The 19,770-nt window shown below is 37.9% G+C and overlaps 1 protein-coding gene across 1 annotated transcript in view; it reads left to right on the forward strand.

Moving 5' to 3' along the window:
- The window catches only part of KITLG (KIT ligand), a 52,385-nt gene extending 40,678 nt beyond the window's left edge, over positions 1 to 11,707 (forward strand). The window contains exons 5-10 of the mRNA XM_057383357.1: positions 587 to 749; positions 1,620 to 1,715; positions 7,504 to 7,613; positions 8,089 to 8,165; positions 9,624 to 9,707; positions 10,855 to 11,707. Of these exons, the coding sequence (XP_057239340.1) occupies positions 587 to 749; positions 1,620 to 1,715; positions 7,504 to 7,613; positions 8,089 to 8,165; positions 9,624 to 9,663 (486 nt within the window). The 3' untranslated portion in view covers positions 9,664 to 9,707; positions 10,855 to 11,707. The remainder of the gene's footprint in view (positions 1 to 586; positions 750 to 1,619; positions 1,716 to 7,503; positions 7,614 to 8,088; positions 8,166 to 9,623; positions 9,708 to 10,854) is intronic.
- Positions 11,708 to 19,770: the final 8,063 nt, after the last annotated feature.

Consider the following 19,770-nt stretch of genomic DNA (forward strand, 5'->3'; position numbering starts at 1 on the left):
TCATCTTAACATGGATCTCAATGTTGTTTAGTCTGGGATACCAATATGTCTGTTAGACCTCAGAATGATTTGGCTTCTGTGTTTATAGTTGCTCCTATTTTTAGGTCCATTATCAAGCATCTCAGCCTGTTTCTGTGCAATGGTGTATCCCAGCTATTGTAGTCTGTTCCCCATTCTCTTAATGACAATACCAATGACTGTCTTCTGTTTGCGTGTTCAGATTAAAAGGCTCATGTGAAACTTTGCAAAGTAATGTGAAATCAAGGGTTTTTGGTTTTGTTTTTTTTAATGAGGGGAATTTTTAAAAGTCTCTTCCTTTTCAGTATAGGATGGGAGACGTTCATTTCTTAGCAATTTGGCAACACTGTATTAATAATTCATTTCTATTTGCAAGGCTAATTTGAAATCCTCAGATCAGAAGGCTTGTTTGTTTTATGAAGATTGTGAACAGCCAATCTGGTTGTCTGCAGGTTAAAAAATTTAAACTATTTTGTATCATCTTTGGATGTCTTTATCGTTTGTTGAGGTGTTGAAATGGGCATCTCCTTCGACCTTCCCTCAAGCTGAATTCTATATTTTACTCTAGGATTTTGTAAAAGAAAATGGTCACCTTTATGAAGAAGGTCACTTCATTCCTGAGGATTTTTTTAGGCACTTTAATAGTACCATTGAGGTCTACAAAGAGTCTGCGGACACATTGGATGAGAATGACTGCATTCTGCCTTCAACAGTAAAAACACCAGAGAATGGTAAGACAGGTCTCCTTTTAGGAAGCAGAATTTAAGTAGATATAAATGTATGATTTTCCTTGGATTTCAGAGATGCTAAGGATTTGATACTGTGTCTCCATGTCCTTTATATTGCAAATTAATTACTGACCCTGAAGATTGTATTTCTGTCCAAAGCTGAGTTCTAGCRCCATCATTCCTAGAGGCAAAATTCTTCAGTATAATCAAAATAACCTCACATTATGCTGCTCTGTTTCTGTTCATTCAAAATATATGCTACAGTCTTTTTACATTGTTCTTCTTATCTCCTTTTAATGCTCTATGTAGTTTTTATAAGGCAGTAAAAGAGCCTAAGATTGTACAAGTGAAAGGAGAGGAAGTTAGGACAAGCTATAAATCACAGCAGCCTCAAGTCATCTTCATATTCACCCTGCTTTTCCTGAACTGGGCAATGTTTACCTCCTTTAGAAATTTTAACAAGCTCGGGTCAGGCTCCTGCAGCTCTTTCTTATCCTTCCAGTGAATAGAGGGCTTGTATTACCTTTTCTTTTACTCTCTCTAGTGACAGATACTAGCTTTTTAATTAGGGCAATATGTCCAGTTGTACAGTTACATCAGCAGTAACTAGAAGCAGAGCAGTGCAGTAACCTACAAACTTGTTAGCAGCAGCTGCTTTTCCAAATTAGCTATTCAGCAGCAGCTCAGCATGTAGACACTTCTGCCTCTTAATAAAACTGCCTTTTTTGGCTTAATCCACTTTATAAACAGCCCTACAGCTGATTTTTAAAACAGCCCTGTGGCCACATCAGAGTAGTCCAATAAACCATCGTCGTACATAGAGGGAACTGTATTTTAAGTTTCATAATGCTGACCCATGCGTTTTCTATTTAGATTCCAGAGTCGCTGTCACAAAAACATTTTTGTTTCCTCCTGTTGCTGCCAGCTCTCTTAGGAATGACAGCACTGGCAGTAGCACTAGCAGTAACAGTAAGTACAAGTGATTGAATATATGTGTCTCCTTTTGTTCTGGTTGTTATGAGAGCCCAGAGGAAAAGAATGTCATTAATTGTGCAAATTAATGGGAAGTTACACATTCCTGATGGTGTACCATGTGTTTCTCAGCTGTCATACTGAAATGCAATGAACTTAACTAATCAAAATGTCGAGATGCAATCGAGTTACAATTATGTGACAGCTCTCTAACTCTTGGAGAGGGCAGGCCTCTTCGTTTTGGCTGTCATGAGGTCTCACTAGTCATATGGCCTCAGCAAATTTGGCTGTCCCAGCGCCTCATTTTAACTCTCAGAAAAGGAAGTTGCTCCAAGTGAAGAGGAAAGCTATCCTAAATTGGATGAGGGTACTCACGTGGACAAAGGGGATACCTATACAATGCATTTTGAGAGTACTGTCAATCCCAAGATTTACGCCAGCCCTGAGGACAGTCCCTGAGTTTGCTGTAGTCACAGTAGGGCCATCTCCACAGTCAGCATGCTTTTGCTTGGGGTCAGTGACAAAGTCACTACCCTTCTGGCAGGATGTCAGCTTCTCTCTGGCATGCTCATCTCCATGTTTCTTACGTGTCTTGGTTGTTGTGTAACATGACTGGTCCCTGATAAGAGTCCAGAATGGTTGCTGTAAGAGCCTCAACATTACCTGTCACAAGGCCTGAGGTGGAAGGAAACTGTGAAGTTTCAGGGGCTTTTAGTGACATCATCTATAACAAGGCGAATTCTGTCTGCAGCTTCCCATGTGAAGAAAAGAAGGGGATTTTCCTTAGGGGTTCCTGAAATGGTGATCAAAGCTTAACCTTGTTGTTTCCTTGTTCCTGTTTCCCAGACACGTCATGATGACAATGTGTATCTAGCTCTCTTTAGAATTTCCCCTTTTGACTTCTCAAGCATCTCTGTTATCTGAATTCGTGATGATAAAKTGTGTGACTGGTACTCCCTGTGCTTGAGAAAACATGTGCTAAGGGACAGTCTGATGGAGCCTGGTGGGCACAATGGTAGCTCCTGATGGTGACACAATTGCTACTCAGACAGAATTTTTTTTCATGCTCCTTCTCTTCAGAATGTATAATCTAGTTACACTCTGGGTTTCTAGAACCATGCATGCTACCTTGTAGCTGGTTCACAGCTGCTATCAGATTTGAAGCCCTTCTTGATTGCTTTCTAATTAAGATTAGGTCTTAAGTCATCATAGCCCAGAATCCTCAGAGTAGAAGGAATTAAAAAACCCCCTCACCTCCTGGCTGCCAGCCTGACTCTCAGGAAAAGAGAAGCCTCACTGCCATAGATTCCTTGCCAGGAGGTCACAGAGCTGTCTACAAATAACCTGATGAGCCCAGGGCCAACTGTGAGGCACTAGGAGGGGGTTAAAGAATGCATACCTGTCTCTCTCTCAGGTCCGAACATGTGATAAATTTTGCTGTCACTGCTAGAGGAAAAATATTCAGCCACAGCCTGAAGCAATGGGAATGGATCAAGAAGCCAAAAGACAGACATTACAGGAGCAGTTCAGATGAAAGCAGTTTTATCCAGTACAGTAGCAGGAGGGATGCTGGGCAGTGCAGTGGAGTGTGGCACCTGTGTCTGTACTGTGGAGCAGAGTGCAGAAGSAGGATTATTAATCTTGTTTCATAATTGGAACTGATAATCAAGTAGGAAAAAAGCCTAATTAAAATAATGCAGTAATTGCATTATTGAAAGAAATTGCTTGGCTACCATATGCCGTACAGGTGTGTTTTAACTGATTATCATTCTCTTAAGCAATTTATTAGAAAATTGGATATCAGTTAACAGCCTTATGTAGAAATTACATGAGAACTGCATGTCTGGGGCTGGGGACAGTTTGAACTCATAATCAGATTAAATTACATTAATTTGGATGCTGACTGGTTGCATTGTAGTTATTCTTTAGAGGGTTTTTTTGCAGGGAGGAAGTTGTAGAATCTTTATTGACATAGTGGTTTTACTCCCTGAAATGGCCTTCAGTGCCAGTTTTTTTTTGTCTTGGCTTTATTGCTGAGGGAATTTTGATTTTTGTTAATCCTTACCTTCTTGGAAGGAACAACAGTGAATAAACCTTATTGTACCCCATGTGAAGAGTCCCGAACACAGCATTCTCCTGGCTTCAGTACTGTTCTCAGAACAGCACCACTAGATTCTAATTTGAAAAAGGAAAACATTGAGAAGAAGGGAAGCCTGAAAAAATGCATTTCCAGACACAAGCTACCATGTTTTGTTTTGGTTTTTTTTTAATTAACCCTTTAATTTCAAATAATTTTAAATTGAGCTGATTTTAGTTTAATAGTTCCTAGAGCATTTAGAAAAGTTCAGTGTTGCCTTCTTCCATTTTTGTCAGTAATTTCCTCACAATAATTTAGCCCTATTATTTAGTACTGAGCAGCTCAAATAAAGTGTAAACACAGAACTCTCTGTAAATGTTTTGCGGAAGAAGGTCTCCTTTTCTAATTAAGCAAAAAAAAMCATAGTTTAATTCAATAATTGCACAACAATTTGAAAATATTCATCTATGGCTTGATGCAATTGGTGTTGCCTTCTGTGCCTTTGTTCCAACTTCATAGTTAATGGAAAACCCTAATGAACAGGTGAGAGCTGCTCTGCATTTTACAGATAAGATCTTGTGGTAACTGTGTTGGAACTGAGCACAGGTAAGCTGAAAATTCCTTTGAGACATACATGGCAAAAAAAGAAAATGGAGCCAGTGCTTTGAATCATAATCACACATGGCTCAAGGTAGGAAGTAGCTCAGTAACTTCACTGTGTGGCTGAGTGGCTTTTAATGGGAATATATATTGGTCACAGATTAACATCCCAATGTCCATGAAGACTATGCCTAAATCAGCATCAAATGAACTCACTTCCTTAGGGAATCTTCCAGGAGATGCAGAATGAGAGCTCTGAGAGATGCTGGCCTGCATCCACTTCCTTTTTCAATTTGCTGCATAGTGTCTTTTTAGAATGAGTAATATACTAGCTGCAAAGCCAACAGTTCCTCTGGTATTGCCCAAAGAGTTCATGAAGTTACTGCTGCACCTGGTTCCTGCTCTTCCTTCTCTTGCTCTGCCTTTACAAATGATGTGAGACAGAATCTTTCTGTGTAGAGCTCCAAAGTTTCTGACAGAGGAAAAGGTCCCTGTGGTAGCCAGCTTGCCTTCCTTCTCTCCCCTTTCTTCATTAGGACAAAAGTCCCTGGGAGGTTCTCCAGACTGCAAATTCTTCAACTTGTTCTGTTTTAGATTTTAATATTAAAAAAAAGGCACATGAAGAAACCTGCCATGACTCATTTCATTCTGCCCTGATCTTTTAAGAGAATTTTTTTCTGGACTTGAAAGTGAAATTAAATAATCTGTTGTTGCTTGCTTTTTAAGGTAGTTATGTGTTACTTAACTTTCAAATTTATTCATACGCTATCAAGTTTTGGAAAAAAAAAAATCTGTCTTCACTTTTAAAAGGTAGTCTGGGGACAGTGCCACAATGGGACTGCATTTAGGCTCTATCCCTGGGTTGCAGGGTATCACAGGGGAAGCTAATTATAAATTCCTTTCAATTTTCTGTAGATGATCAAGAAATCATCTGCATTGGAGATACTTACTCAGAAATGAGATTTTTCTAGTTTTAGATACCTCTTTGTAAAGGGGCCTCTTCTGTTGTCTGAAATTGTGATTAAGTTTGTGAAAAATTAAGTTTGTGGGAAATGCTGTTAAAAACAAAGGTACAAGGCGATCCCTGGTTGCCCTTTATACAGAACATTTCTCTAGAGGTTCATGTAAAAAATATCATGCTTGCCATGACATGCTATCCAGCACTGCCGGTAGACTGAGGGTTTTTGAGTTTATTCACTCCACCATAGCATGTTATCAAATACATTATGCACTACCTGACCTGAAGAGTCTTTCCTTTGATTTTTATTTCACTTTTTTTTTTTTTTTTCTGGAGTAGCTGGATGAAATCCAGAAAACATGGCAGTCCCATGTGATTTACATAATTTAGTTGTGAAACTCAGCAGTCTCTCACTGAGAAAAAATGGCATTAGACAAATGAGGGTTACTTTTTACCTGTCTAGAGCACAAGAACAATATAGGAATTTTCTTCTGAGAATACAATTCAGATAAAGTAACAAGAGCATTTTTTGAGTTGTTCAGGCTGGTTCCACCCCACTTAAGTTTGCCCAGTTTTCTTGAAGATCATCTCTGCAAGCAAACTTTGTGCCTAATCTGGGACAGAAGGTCAGAGAAGTTATGTCCCCCCATTAATTTCTGCTCTTGGCTCTAATGTCTGAGCAGACATGGTCAGACTAATCAACAGCCTCTTCTTTTCAGCTGATGTTCACCTCTACAGAATTTGTCTGCTATCTTTCCCTTCTGTAGACAGATTTCTTTCATGGTAAGCTAGCATCAGTTCTGCTTGACTGATGTTTCCTTTTAGTATGCCAAATCTACCAGATATAAGTGAAATTCAAACCCTACAGTCAGAAACCAGACTTTTTAAACAGTGTATGAGACACAGAGATATATGTCATATATGAATATATAAGATACAGAGTTTATGTTGTCTTACTTTCTATTTCTGTCTACAATGAGCCTAGAAAACACATCTGAATTTCAGAGATAAAAAGAATGTTTGTCTTAAACTTGAAAAATGTCAACCAGAAAATCTCAGACAGCTGAAAATGAATTGCTAGTTAATTATAAGAACACTCCTTTCTAAACTGAAGTATTTTCTTGGAGGCTGTTTAATAATGTACTAAACACATGTTGTTTGACCCAGCATATTTCACATTTGCTGTTTGCATGAGTCACACAAATTTTGAGTGCTGTCAGTTCATTTTCATTTCTGTGCATCCAATCACCTACACTTTTCCCGTGTTTGAAGTTTGGTTCTTGTCCTGTAATCTGTCAATACACCCACCATTCAAGCTGCAGACACCTGATTTGAAATGAACCAAACCTGGGTGGGTGATGTCTGAACTACTGGTCTCCTGTGGTTCACTTTGCATTTTAGAAGGACAATCCCCAGGTGACTCTGAAGGCCCTTCCACATCTTGSTCTTGATGAAATAACTGAAGGTCCAAATTTTAGTCTCAGTATGCATGCAGTTCCCTGTGAGGGGAATGGAATTTTTTGTGTACATAAAGAGTGTGATTGGTGCTCTTCTGTATAAAATGTTAAAAGCTATCAAGAAATGCTCATAACTAAATAATGCACAGTTAAACCTCAAGGTACAAGTGTTTGATCTTGCTGAAGTCAGTGGTATCTTTCCAGGAAGATATTACAAGTGAGAAGGCTTATTCTGTTAAGTTAACCTCCCTGGAGATGCCTCATTGGTCATTGATTAGAGCCAAGGCAAAGTGTCAGCGGGGGCTGTCTAATGGAACTCATGCAAATGCACAAATTGATATATTCTTTTCCAAATAGTTTGTGTTTCAAAGTAAGACCTTCAAAATTTAATAAATCTAATATTTTGTAGTGTGGGAAAGAAATAATTCTCTTCAAATGATGCAAAAAGAACTAATGTTGGTACTTTTCAACACAGTTTCAGAAGTGGGTGGAGCATCCCTGTGGTCAAAAAATTTCCTGTAAGGTTTTGTGTGAAGTGCATCTCATGCACATTGCACTTTGAAGTATCTGTTCTGCTATTTAAGATTTTGTTATGTAGGTGGTGCACGAAAGTGCTCTTGCTAACAGTGTTGCCCTGAAGATAGTTTTCTGCTATAAATCTGTCTTCACTAATGAGAGTATCTTTAATTACAGAAGAAGCACTTGGCTTCATTAGCAGCTCCAGCCTGCAAGGGATCACCATAGCACTGACATCATTGCTGTCTCTCCTTATTGGCTTTATTTTGGGAGTCCTGTACTGGAAGGTAAGAGATCCTACATATAACTGTTTACATAGTGATTTCTTAGCTGTGGGGAGGTGGGAATAACAGAACCATTCTGTATTTGAAAGCAAGAGATACCTCTTTTGATCTTAACTGTGACTTGCAGATGTAAATCTACGCGTCAAATTCTTGAATTCCAGCATCAAAGTGCAAAGCCTGTTTTATCAGCATGATCACTCTCTTATTGGACACAAAAATTGTGGGATTCACCCAATTTTCCATTTCTCCCATTGTATATTGAGAAAGGAATTTTTTTTGCTTTTGCCCTCTATGCCACTGCCAACAATACAAAAGCTTCGATAGTAAAATCATGTCAGTAGCACAGGATAAGATTTGGCCTACATTTTGCAAGATGACTTTGATATTGAAAACCTGAGGCAAAATGAAAGGTACAATTGTTTAGGGAGATACTAAGGAAAGCTTTACAATATTTATATTTAGTACATTTCCTTCCTAGAAAATACATCCCAAATCCAGACCAGAAAGTGATGAAACTACACAGTGTCATGACKGTCAAGAGGAAAATGAGATAAGGTATATTATTTCACTTTATATTTGTGTTTACAAGTGAAATTTTGTCTCTTAGAACTACTTCCTGTTTTTCTCTAGCTCTGTTACAAACACAAAAAAAGCCCCAAACACAAGGTCTTGCTGCAGAGGTAAAATATGTGCTCAGAACGTGCCCTTTAAAGGACTTTATGGTTTAAACATAGAAGTTGATATGGAGAATATTTCTGCATACAGCATTTTGTTAAGGGAACATTACTTTGTCTTTATTCCCACCGTGAGAAAGGATTGCTGGGAGTATTGGGGAAGCAGCAAAATAAATGTTATTTGCTTTGTGGTGTAAAGCTAGTTTAATATTATGGAAATAAATAGAAAGCAAGGCCTTTCTGGTTGTGCTCCTAAATCCTTTTAAATATTTGTTTTGCTATAACATTTTTTTATATTCTTTCACTTTTTTACATTCCCCAGGATACTGTGTTTTCTGTGTTTGGGTTGGTTTTTTTTTTAATGTTTGTAGAAAGTTGATGAGAACTCATTCAAAAGCTAATAACCTCCTAAGGTCATCCTGAAATGATTCAAGGCTCTGCTCCTACTTATACACTACTTTATCTGTTTTTTAAACTAAAAGTTCTCAGCCAATCAAATATGCCTTAGAAATAACAGTTTGAGGTTTTGAAGTGCCTTGGACATGACTTGGGAAAGGAATTTTATAAAATCCAGGAAAGGATTTAGGGACATTTTAAGTTAGAATAGTCCATGCTAAAGCATCTTGAGGGTATTGTTTAACTTCATGTTTCATGAAGTTTGGTCAGATTTTAACTATGAATGATTTAGGGAAAGATCTGCTGCAGGTGGCAGAAGGACACATTCTGTAGTGCTCTCACACTGAGTGAAATGCCTGGTGCTGCCTGCCATTGAAGGAAGAAATAGGCAAGGTTCTCATCTAGCAGTTTGGTCACAGGAGCTGAAATTTTCAGGGTTTAAGCTTGCTAATGTAATAAATTCTTAAAACAAATTTTCTTCCTATACAGTATGTATAGTGGAACACTGTATTCATTTCACCTGGTATATTAGTAGCTACAAATAACTCATTCTACACCTCATTCTCATAGGTGTTAACACCTGTGAAATGGAACATATATCTTCCTTTTAACTTCATAGAAGATGTAAAACATTATTTTATATGAAGAAAATAGGAAAAAATTAAATGCAGGAGAATGCATTAGCAGGAACTGAAGCAGATTGCATTCTCCATCAGATGTCTTCTTAAATATATGATGTGTTTTGGCATATATGGCATAGAGGATTATTGCAAATTTCTCCTCCCTGAAAAATTAGGAATATTCATCTATAGGTAGGAATTACTAATATCAAGCATAAGTTATAATTCTTTGGATTCCCATTTATTTTACCTAACTTATAAACCCTTCTATTTCCATGAAAGACAAGTACTGTAGTAATAGAGTACCTTTTTTTTTTTCCCAGTATCTTGCAGCAAAAAGAAAAGGAACATCTACAAGTGTAGCTGTTGCTTTTTCTCCCTCAACACTGTTACTGTTTCGTGTACTGGTAAGTATTTATGGTGAAAGTCTTCCCATACACTTAACTACTTTCATCTGCTGCAATATAAAGCGATTCAGAGTACATTTTGGGGAAAAAATAAATCTTGCTATCAGTAGGCTTCATTTGTGAATAAGATTTTTAGAAGCTTATTTAATTAATCCTGTATCATTATTTTAGAACCTTGGATTTTTAACTTAAATGCTTCAAAATGAARTGTACAAGGATTCCCAAATGAAGGACAGCTACTGCTTCTCCTTTTTGGTGTTACAAAAAGCTGATACACAGAAGCCTTCAGCTGTTGTACTACAGCTTTTTCAAAGCAGTATGARCTACAAAGCATAGTCTGGTAAAAGTAGCAGGTGAGTGTAGGAGAGCAGGCCAAGTAGAGCTGAGCTTTTATTAACTGTACCTTAGTCAGCACATTTTGTACTCTCAGTAGCCTTATCATTCTTGCTTTAGTCGGTAAGAGTGAACAGCAAAGGTGAGTGAGGTTTCTCAGTCCCAGCTGTCCTCTGCAGAATAGTGCACTTCTCTGGCAAGAGGCTTCCTACCACAGAAACTGTGCTGCATTTAACCCATGGTCTTTCTGAAAAAAATAAATTCTGGTCTGGAAAATTCAGTATGACAGCCAATCTCAGTTTTGCAGTTCATCCTGTACCAGTAACTCTCAGGTGTTTGATGTGATTGAGTTAGCTACAACTTGAGAGATTTTCAGTCTCCTTAATGGCTTTGCTCTTATATCTGCTCATTGAGAAGGAAAGTTGTCACTGGACAAGGTGTTCCATTTTTCCAAAGCTGCAAAATCAGTTTGATATTGACTTGTCCCCATTACTTCAAAGGGGAGTTTGCTGCCGGAAATTGCCGATGCCAAAATGCACAAACATAACAGTTCAGTAAAACCATGAGATTTGTTTCATTACCATAGATGACATCAATAAGCTTTTGCAGGCAAGTGTGTTCTTGGACCAGGAAAGTACATCTTATAACATTTTTCTCTCCAAGTAAAGAAATCTCTATGCAAGTGTCATTAAATTTATTTCCAGAATTTTAAGAAAAAATCATCTATGTTGTATGTCTGTGAAAAGTTCTACTGTTTAGTAATACAGGGAGGAAAACTAATCAGCAAAATCAAAATTTCTGTTTTTCTCTTCAGGCAGGTAACAGTTCCATGTTCGCTTCATAAATGAAGCAGCTTTAAGCACATTCGTATTCCTTCTGGAGTGACAGACTGAGTCTGCATCTGTTGTTGCTGCCCATGACTCCATAGACATGACACAGAAATGAGGACTATTTGTGTTTGTTACTGTGAAACCAACACTGAATTGAACAATGACAAGAAGAGTGTGCACTTAGCAGGACTGTATCTTATGTGAATATCTACCTTGTGTGACATTTGAGGATTTTTAATTGCATTAATACTTTCAGCTGACTCTGGCACACAAAGTATGTCCTGAACAAAAACGCATCTTTCAAATGCCTCCAACTGTGTGTAATTGTTGCAAGTCATAAATACCTTTGCATCCTTAATTTAAATTCTGTGTCCTCTACCTTACATTGATGTCTTGAGATGAAGGTCTCTGAACTGACAAAAATGCAGGAATGGATGCAGATAACACATTCTTCAATATGGTGTATAAAACTTGAAAGCAAGGTCATGCCATAAGCTCGTGTTCTAGACTTAGACTTATAAGGAGCTGTGTTTATGCCTGTCAAAGTCTGCGTGTGCAGCAACATGTGGTCTCTGTCGGGTGCCAGGTGGCTGGTTGCCCATCCCAGAAAGCCTCAAGAATTCATCAGCGTTGGTGGTCTCTGTTCAGGAGGAGCAAATACTGGATGACGGCAAAGTAAACAGGAGATGAAAGTACCTCATGGAGCTTCGAAGAATTTAGAGTAACTGCTGGGTGTGTGASCACTGGTGAAATTTCCAGCCATGCTAAGGGAAAGTAAAGAGTCTGAATTGCGTTCAAACATCAGAATAAAGACAAACCCATGAAATGCATTTTAAATTCTGAAGATGCGTGCCATTGATACCTTGTCTTTAAATGTATATCTTAAAAAAGCTGAAAAACCCTGAGAGTGTATTTAGCTTTTGCTTACATCAGCTGTAATTAATGTTTGCATTGTTTTTTAAGTGATTAGTAAGCTTTAATATCCTGGCATTCTCCACTCTTGAAGTTTAATTCTTTTGAAACAAAAGAGAAAGGATTTGTTTCCCACTTGTCTTTCTGCATCTGTTGCTGTTATAGCACCCATGGAATATGAACAGGACTGATGTACAGATGTGCATTTTCAAGTAAATCCCAAAAATACCATGGTAAAAGTTACAAGTGTAGTTGTGCATCTTTTCATCTTGTCTCTTGCCAGATAATGAATTATTTACCTGTGTTAGGGGGTTGTAATTCAGAAGGGTAAAGGGTGAAGGGTAAAGGATAAAGGGTAAAGGGTAAAGGCTCACATCTCATGACAAACTGTCTCCTGTCATGATATTGATCAGGTCAGAAAGAGTTTTAGTTTAAGTAACTTGAAAAGTTAAAAAAAAAAACCCCAAAAAAACCAAACCAAGCCTTTTAATGTTTTGCATAAAGTTGGAGTTCTCTTTAAAAGTTATAGTAAGTTACTAAATTTTTTAAGAGTTGTTATGGAAATTTTAATCTTCTGAATTTTATGAGAAACATGCATAAAAAGAATATGTCATACATATAATATATACGTGTGTGTGTGTGGGTGCGTGTGTGTGTGTGCATATTATTGGTAAAACTGTCTTTCATACTTACAAAAAGGAAAAAATCTCAGAACCTTACCATACTTCATGACAAAGCTTATGTGTGCATGTAGCCACACTACGTGAAATCAAAATTGCAAATTGACCCTACTGCAATCAATGTTGAAATTTCTCATTAATTCACTGTACAAGGATTTCATCATGTGGAAATTTGATCTATACTCAGGCCCTTTTTGCACTGTTTGTGAGAAAAGGGTCCTCAAGTGGTATAAATTAGCATATTGCCATTAAGGGTAACAGAACTTTGGGGTTTGCATCATCTGAGGAACTTATCTTAGACTAGATCAAAAGAAGTGTAATGTGAGAATTAGGCCTGCATGCCTAATTCTGGAGCACTCACCAATTAATAATTGCTGTTGCTCATCATTTCTAAAAAGCAAGTGTATTCCTCAAACAATGGAATTCCCCATCTGAAGTTCAGTCTCCTTTGACACTGTGTAGTTCTTTACACACAAGGCTCTCAGACTCTGAGTTTCAAACTCATTTGAGAGTTACCCTAAAATAAATGTCAGCATGACCTAATTGATGGAAATTTTCTCCATATTGATAATGGAGAGCATAATTGTGTATTGATTTTGACTGAATGGAAAAATATCCACAGTAAATGGAAGTGAATACTCTTATACATTGTACAGAATTCTTAAATACTTCATGCAATGTGCTCTTGAAGCCAGTGTATGCATTTGTTGGGGGGAGGTTTCTTAGATTCAAACAAATATCTTGTATTTATTAATGTTCTTTGGTGATAAAAATGCTCATTTTTCTAAATGCATTCTTTCCAGAAAAGCAAATACACAATAATGTTGCACATTGGTGTGACCCAATTATACTTTGATATTCAAAAGCATCTTTTRGGCTTCTTGTCTTTGATTCTAGAAAATATGAATTATAAATTGAAACATACAATAAACATAGATTGACAAAACATTCACCTTCCAGGAGCAACATCTTAAAGTAAGTCTCTTTCAAATAATGACAGATGCTTTAATCTCATCTGTGGAGCAAGTTAAATTTAAGGTTATATGAGAAGAGAAAGAAAAATCATGCATAAGCTTTTGCCCTTCAAAAACATTGAATGTGCACCAAAGTCGTATGACACATGGAGTAGCAGAACTGTTGTAGGACCACATGGTTTTCCCATTCTTTGCCTCCTTTTTGAGAGATCTGAACAAAACCCTGGGTGTTCTCAATCCTTTTTCAAAGCCGAAGGACACTTCTAGACATCAGTGGATGCACCAGTGGTAGTGGGGTGGCTCTTAGAAGGGGGATTATGAATTTACTGGAAACTTTCTGTGCCCACTGAGGAGATCTTTACTTTGGACATATTGAAATTTCGAAAGACAACTGACTTGTGAGACATCTTTGAAATCAATGGAAATAGAATGTTATTGTTCAGTTGGAGATGGGTTGGCAAAAATAGGCCTTTAATTGCTTCTGTATTCCATTCTAAGCTGTTTAACATCTGGAGAGTGATGAGGTTTTCAGTCTTCTTTTTGGGTAGACAGAGCCCATGCATTAACACAGTTGGAAAATTAACAACCTTCCTCTTAAAATAAAATTGGGGAAAATGGGTGTTTTTTTTTTTTTTTTTTTGTACAAAAGTCAACCAAATTTGGCTTTTGGATATTTGTGGTTGGTGAGAGACGTAACATTTTTAGGCTTCCTTTGAAATAGTTGAACTTTGCATGCAATTGGTAGTGGCCTTGTGAGAGTAAAAAAACAGAWAGTCTTATACTGAATAACTCTGTTCGATGTGTGTTTACTTGAATGAATTAATGGTACTTATTTCGTCCTGAGGTAATTTGTTAAGAAAGGTTATAAAATGTCCTTTACTATGGAGTATGTGTACAGCCTGCACATTTTTTAGATTCTCATCTGCAGCAGCTCTGTTTTCTCTGTTGCTCTATGTAATATGCTGAAACTGTTCAGCACACAAAATAGAATTATTAAATTCAAAATCTAACTGTACATATAAAATACTGATATTTTGAGTTAGATTTACATATAAGGATTATCCAGTATTCTTCAATTTAGGAAACTGATTCAACTGTCTTTAATGTAGTTTTACAATAATGGTGGCATGTTGCTATTTTGTTATCAAATTGATGGAACGCGAAAACTTCAGACTCTTTAATGATAGAGACACAGACATTTGCTGGTTGCATCATGGGCAAATTCATTTATTTCAATGTAAATGTCAGTGCAGTTTTGCATAGTTACATTCTAACTAAAGGTAATCAACCAGGTTTATAAAATGTGATGTGTATGTACATATGTGTCCTCTTAAAGATAGATGTTTTCCCAGATCCCTTTTTATACCAGTTCAAATTTGCAATTTACATTATATACATATACTTTATTGTTCTAAATAAAGATATTATGCACTGTCAAATAATTAGTATATTGCACTGTGTCAGTCCCATTTAAGACCTTTTCTAATCTTGTCATCATCTGGAAGAATTCTCTGTCAGAACAGCTTAGCACTTCCGTGAAATGACTGTATTTTAGATGAGCTGGATATATGCCCACTCCACATGCACTCCATGTTACACCCAGTATAATTTTATTCCATGTTAACAAATGTGTGTTACTAAACATATTTTTGCCCAACAAGTCTGAATGATATTAAATAATATGTTTTAGTCTTAACAAGATGGGTTGTTTCAGGATTTCATGCTACATTAACAGCTTATAGAACCACTTCCTTACTACTCTTTATGTAGCTGTTGATGATAAATTTTCTTCCAAAATTCAAACGTTTTTAAAATGGATTAARTTTCCCAATAGCTACAAAGAAGCATGTGCTAACACAATCAAGATTTGTGTCATTGCATACTTAAAGAGAACTATTATGTACTGGTGTGTAGTGGAAAATATGGTTAAATGAAAGCAGACTGCCAAAATTGCAAAGCATGAGGGAATAGAAGTTTAGCCCTCTTTTCCCTCCRCCATCCCAGGGTAGGTTATTTCAACCTATAACAGGAAAAATCCCAGATGTGATTATATTTTGCCCCTGCCGTGTGGCAAAACCCCACCATAAGCAAGMAGGAACTAAAAATACAGATGAGAATTTTCCCCAATCAGACATGAGCCTTGGGCTTCTGGCCAGTCACAAAATGCAGGTATAATTTTCATTCTCTTTTGGCAAGATATTTTCTTGAGCTCATGGAGAAAAATTCAGCTGAGATCACAAAAGCCTCTTTGTTTGTCACCAGTTCTGCTCTGCAGGATAATAGCATGATAGCAAAATTGGGCCAATTAAAGAAGCTGCGGRGCAGAATGTATAGCTTTTGTCATTTTAAGTGACTACCACAAGTGACAAAATGTCATCTTAGAAATTTCACCTTGTCATCGCCTACATTGTGAGTGATGATTATTAGGACCCCCCCAGGTTATTTAATCTGTCATGTTCTTAAAGTCTAATATTTTAGACCTTCCTTTTTCTCAGCAATGCTGTCATCATTAACAAAACACGGAACAGCCTTCACCTTTAGAAATGACAAAATGGGGATGTGTCTCAAAACCAATTAATAGMATCAGTGAAGGCAGAGACTTAGCATCTAAATTTTTGCAATATCTTCCCCAAGAATAAAGCAGTGAGTTCTTTGAGGCAATTGCTCCTTTGCCAGAAGCTGAGAAGAAAGTATCTCATTGACATGGTGGTACCACTTGGTTGTTTGTTGTTAAGTCTTGTTTCATAATGTTCCAGAGGAATCCAATTGCCTCAGTCAGTAAGCACTGGTTTTCTCGATTTTATTTTAAATGTTCTAACCTTTGGATCAAAGAGCTGTGGGTATGAAGAATGCTGTTAGGGGCTATAACTGGGTACTCACTGCATTTCAGATAAAATCACTGCTACATAGCAAATTTTAAATCGGCATCCTAATGTACCTATAACATAGTGTGCATGTGTGTGGGATGAGGGGTGCTGCTGGGGGTGGAGGAGAAGGCGGTGGTTTGATTTAGCAAATTTTACAGGTAACTGCCATGAACTTCAATCATATACCCTGAAGGAATGGCTACATGTTACAGAATCTCATCTCAAATCCTACCCTTGGCGAGAGGGAGCCTCAGGACTGCCAAGTTCCATGCACTGATCAAAAGGTTCGCTGGGCATCCCACGCTGTGCCGTGCTCCCCAGCCATTGGCAGCTCAGCATCGTCACCCTTCCTGCTCCATGGCTGCATGTGCCAGAAGCACGCACACCTACCCTGTCCCTGGGGGTTCAGGTAATGAATCCCTCTATATTTCCATACAGGCCACCAACGTTATTTCGTTGAGAGCCAAAAATCTGGCTCTGGGTTGCTTAACTGGTCTTCTGTATTTCAACCTGGACTATAACTGGAAACTTGGCAAGGACCTGGTTTTCTCACTTGAATACACACACCTTCATGTCCCGTCATTATCCAGTCCCTCCTTCAGCCCCCACCCAAACTCCCAGTGCTCTCCTGTTGAGTCATACTCTGCAATTAAAGCATCATGTATCCTGGTTGCAGTTAGCAGCCCTACTATTAGCAGTTTTTATGTAGACAGTAAACATTTGAGTTATTATGTAGGAAGAAAACACTTCAAAATGTTTAGCAAAAGATTAGACTTCTGGGGTCAGCTGTAACCAGGGTACTGCTAGTCTGACTGCAAACTGCACTGCACAGCAGTATGCGTGCCAGCTGCAAGCACAAAAATTCCCACAGAGCTTTTCCTCAGGAACAAACAGTTTATGATGAGTAAATATGTTAACTCTGTTTTCGTCTAAAAATATTTGCCCATCAGAAATAAGATAGCAAAAATGTTCAACTTAATCAGATGCTTCTTCGTGCAGTCCTTTCTCATAGGATTCCTGCTGATAAAACTTCCTGAACAGACTGACTGAAGTCTAGCCTTTCTTCTGATAACCTTATTGATCTCACTCAGACTGACTATAGCCTAAGCTCCTCTTGCAGGGTTTCATCTTGCTGCATCCCCACCACCACCTGGGGCCCTTGCCTACCCAATCACGAGTCAACTCAAGCTCCCTGCTCTTCCCACCCCAAACTCTATGACCATTACCAAACCTTGCTGTGTTGACAAAGGTTGAGGAGCAGCACGTGTTTTCAGACCAGACATGCAGTGCACCCATTCCAGACCTTCTGCACCATCTTATGGCCATCCAGGCCAAGCTTGCATGTTGTGACCAGTCAGACACAGACATGTGTCCTTGGAGGCAGTGTCCACTGCCTTTTCACACCAAAACAGCAGCACTGCCGCACGGGCTGTTGGAAGCCATGCAGGGCTAGTTTTTAGCTTCCATCTGCCCTGGTTTGGAGTACTGCACTACATTTTGCACAGCAATCCAGATTYAAAGGGAGAGCAAAGCATGGCCATACACCCAGCTTGGTGAGCAGGGGATTGAGGAGCACTTTATTTCATTTTCCCTCCTTCGCAGACAAATGCTTTAGGGATTTAGCTGTTGARTTACAGGAGGAATTTATTCTCCTTGTGTGCAATGATGGGGGTGGGGGTGGGGGTGGGATGGGGAGCAAGTCCCTCATGCCCAATATTAAAAATAAAAGCACAATTTTTAAAGAAAATGTAAAGAAAAGCAACAAGGCAGGAAGTTAGTATGACTGAATGCAGTCAAAGATTGTTGTCAAATTCCCTGATGGTTTTGTAAATGTCACATCTAAATATCATGGCTTAAAAATAAACTGGAAACTTTGAGTTTTCTACATTTTTATGACTAGGAAAATGTAATAGCTCTGATAAAATGCACATCAGCAAAAAACTTAATTAGCCTTCACAAAAATGGTAATGTTTTAAATTGTAAGTCTGCCTATCTCTGCAAATAGTGTCAAAAAGCAACCCAAGAGCTTAAAAAACAACATTCAGTAAACAAGTCATATACAGCAGCTATGCACTCAAGAGATCAAGCATTGGAGGTTTGCATGTCATTTATGTTTTGGACAAAATTATTTCCAGGTTCTGGAATTCTGTGACTTCTTTGGARGGCAGAATAAGCATAAAAGGAGATCATAGTAAATTATTAATTCACATTAACCAATTAGTTATRTGAATCTCCTGCATATAAACCATGAAATTTCACACAGGGATTCCTGAATTTAGTCTGCCAATTTATAATGAACATTTTACATTGCAAATAACCATTTAATCTGAATTGAAAGCGATATGAAAGCAACTTTACTATGCGGAAAAGTATTAAATGTCATTATGTAAAAAAAAAAATACATAATTTCCATTTCAAACTTTTCTGTGTGGTTCCCTAAAGTGATAACAGTGCTCTAGTAAGGGCAAAGTTCAACTGCAGGACACAGAGGCAAGCATAATTTAATTTTGGCAATTAAATAAAGCATTTGAAATATCAGAACATGCCATCTACTTGATAAGATGTTACTTTTCGTGGAAATGTAAAAATCTGTTTGAGGAGGAAGCAGCAAAACAAGAAATCACAAGCATTTTCTCTTTGAAGAGTGTAAGATATCTTTTCTGTTCACAACTGTTTTGATGACCTTAAATACTTCTCTGTCAGTAAGGTCAGCAACTTGCCTTCACAGCCACTAAAATACACTTCTGAACTGAATTCCATCACAACTCTTTCTTCATGAATTGTTTCCAGTCTTTCTATTTCAACATGTTTTGGATCTTCACACTTCTGGAAATCAACCAAAGCTACAGCTCTAGTGGAAGCTTATCTGCAGAGAAGTCTCTAGTAGCTGCCCGTGTTACAGTTTCCCACCATTTACCACAGCTCCTCTGCCTGAGGTTACTGCTTTCAGAGCAAAGCTGGCAGGACAGCTCAGGTAAGCCTTTATCACTGTTTCAATCCCAAATCAACCAGTCAAACTTGAAACACTTAAAAAACTGCTGCTATTTAATAAATGAAGCAGAGGTAGGCGATAGAGCAAGGGTTGAGGATTTCTCTCAGCATACATCCTGCCTGTTCTGGAGGGAGAGGCAATGTCCAGAAAAGGACTGATAATGAACACCTGAAAATACGAAAAAATCACACCACAGCCAATAGAAATCATTTGTCTGCAGTCTGCTACTAAAAATAAAAACACAAACCTGCTGACAGTGGGCGGGCAAATTTGCAATTCTGAGAACAAACTGAGCATAGAAAACACAGAAGCTGATACTTGGTAGCACTACAAGATCTTCAGAAACAACAAAGGTTGAGCTCCAGTTTTGAAGTTATTCCATAAAAACTAGATTTACAATAATTAAGAAGATTAAACTCTCCCTTCTTGCCTAGTTTCCCATTATTTGAGGCATAMTTTGCACATTTCAGACAAT

The sequence above is a fragment of the Malurus melanocephalus genome, unplaced genomic scaffold, assembly GCF_030028575.1.
Source record: "Malurus melanocephalus ecotype Western Australia unplaced genomic scaffold, MMel_1.1 scaffold_626, whole genome shotgun sequence".
Lineage (NCBI taxonomy): Eukaryota > Metazoa > Chordata > Aves > Passeriformes > Maluridae > Malurus > Malurus melanocephalus.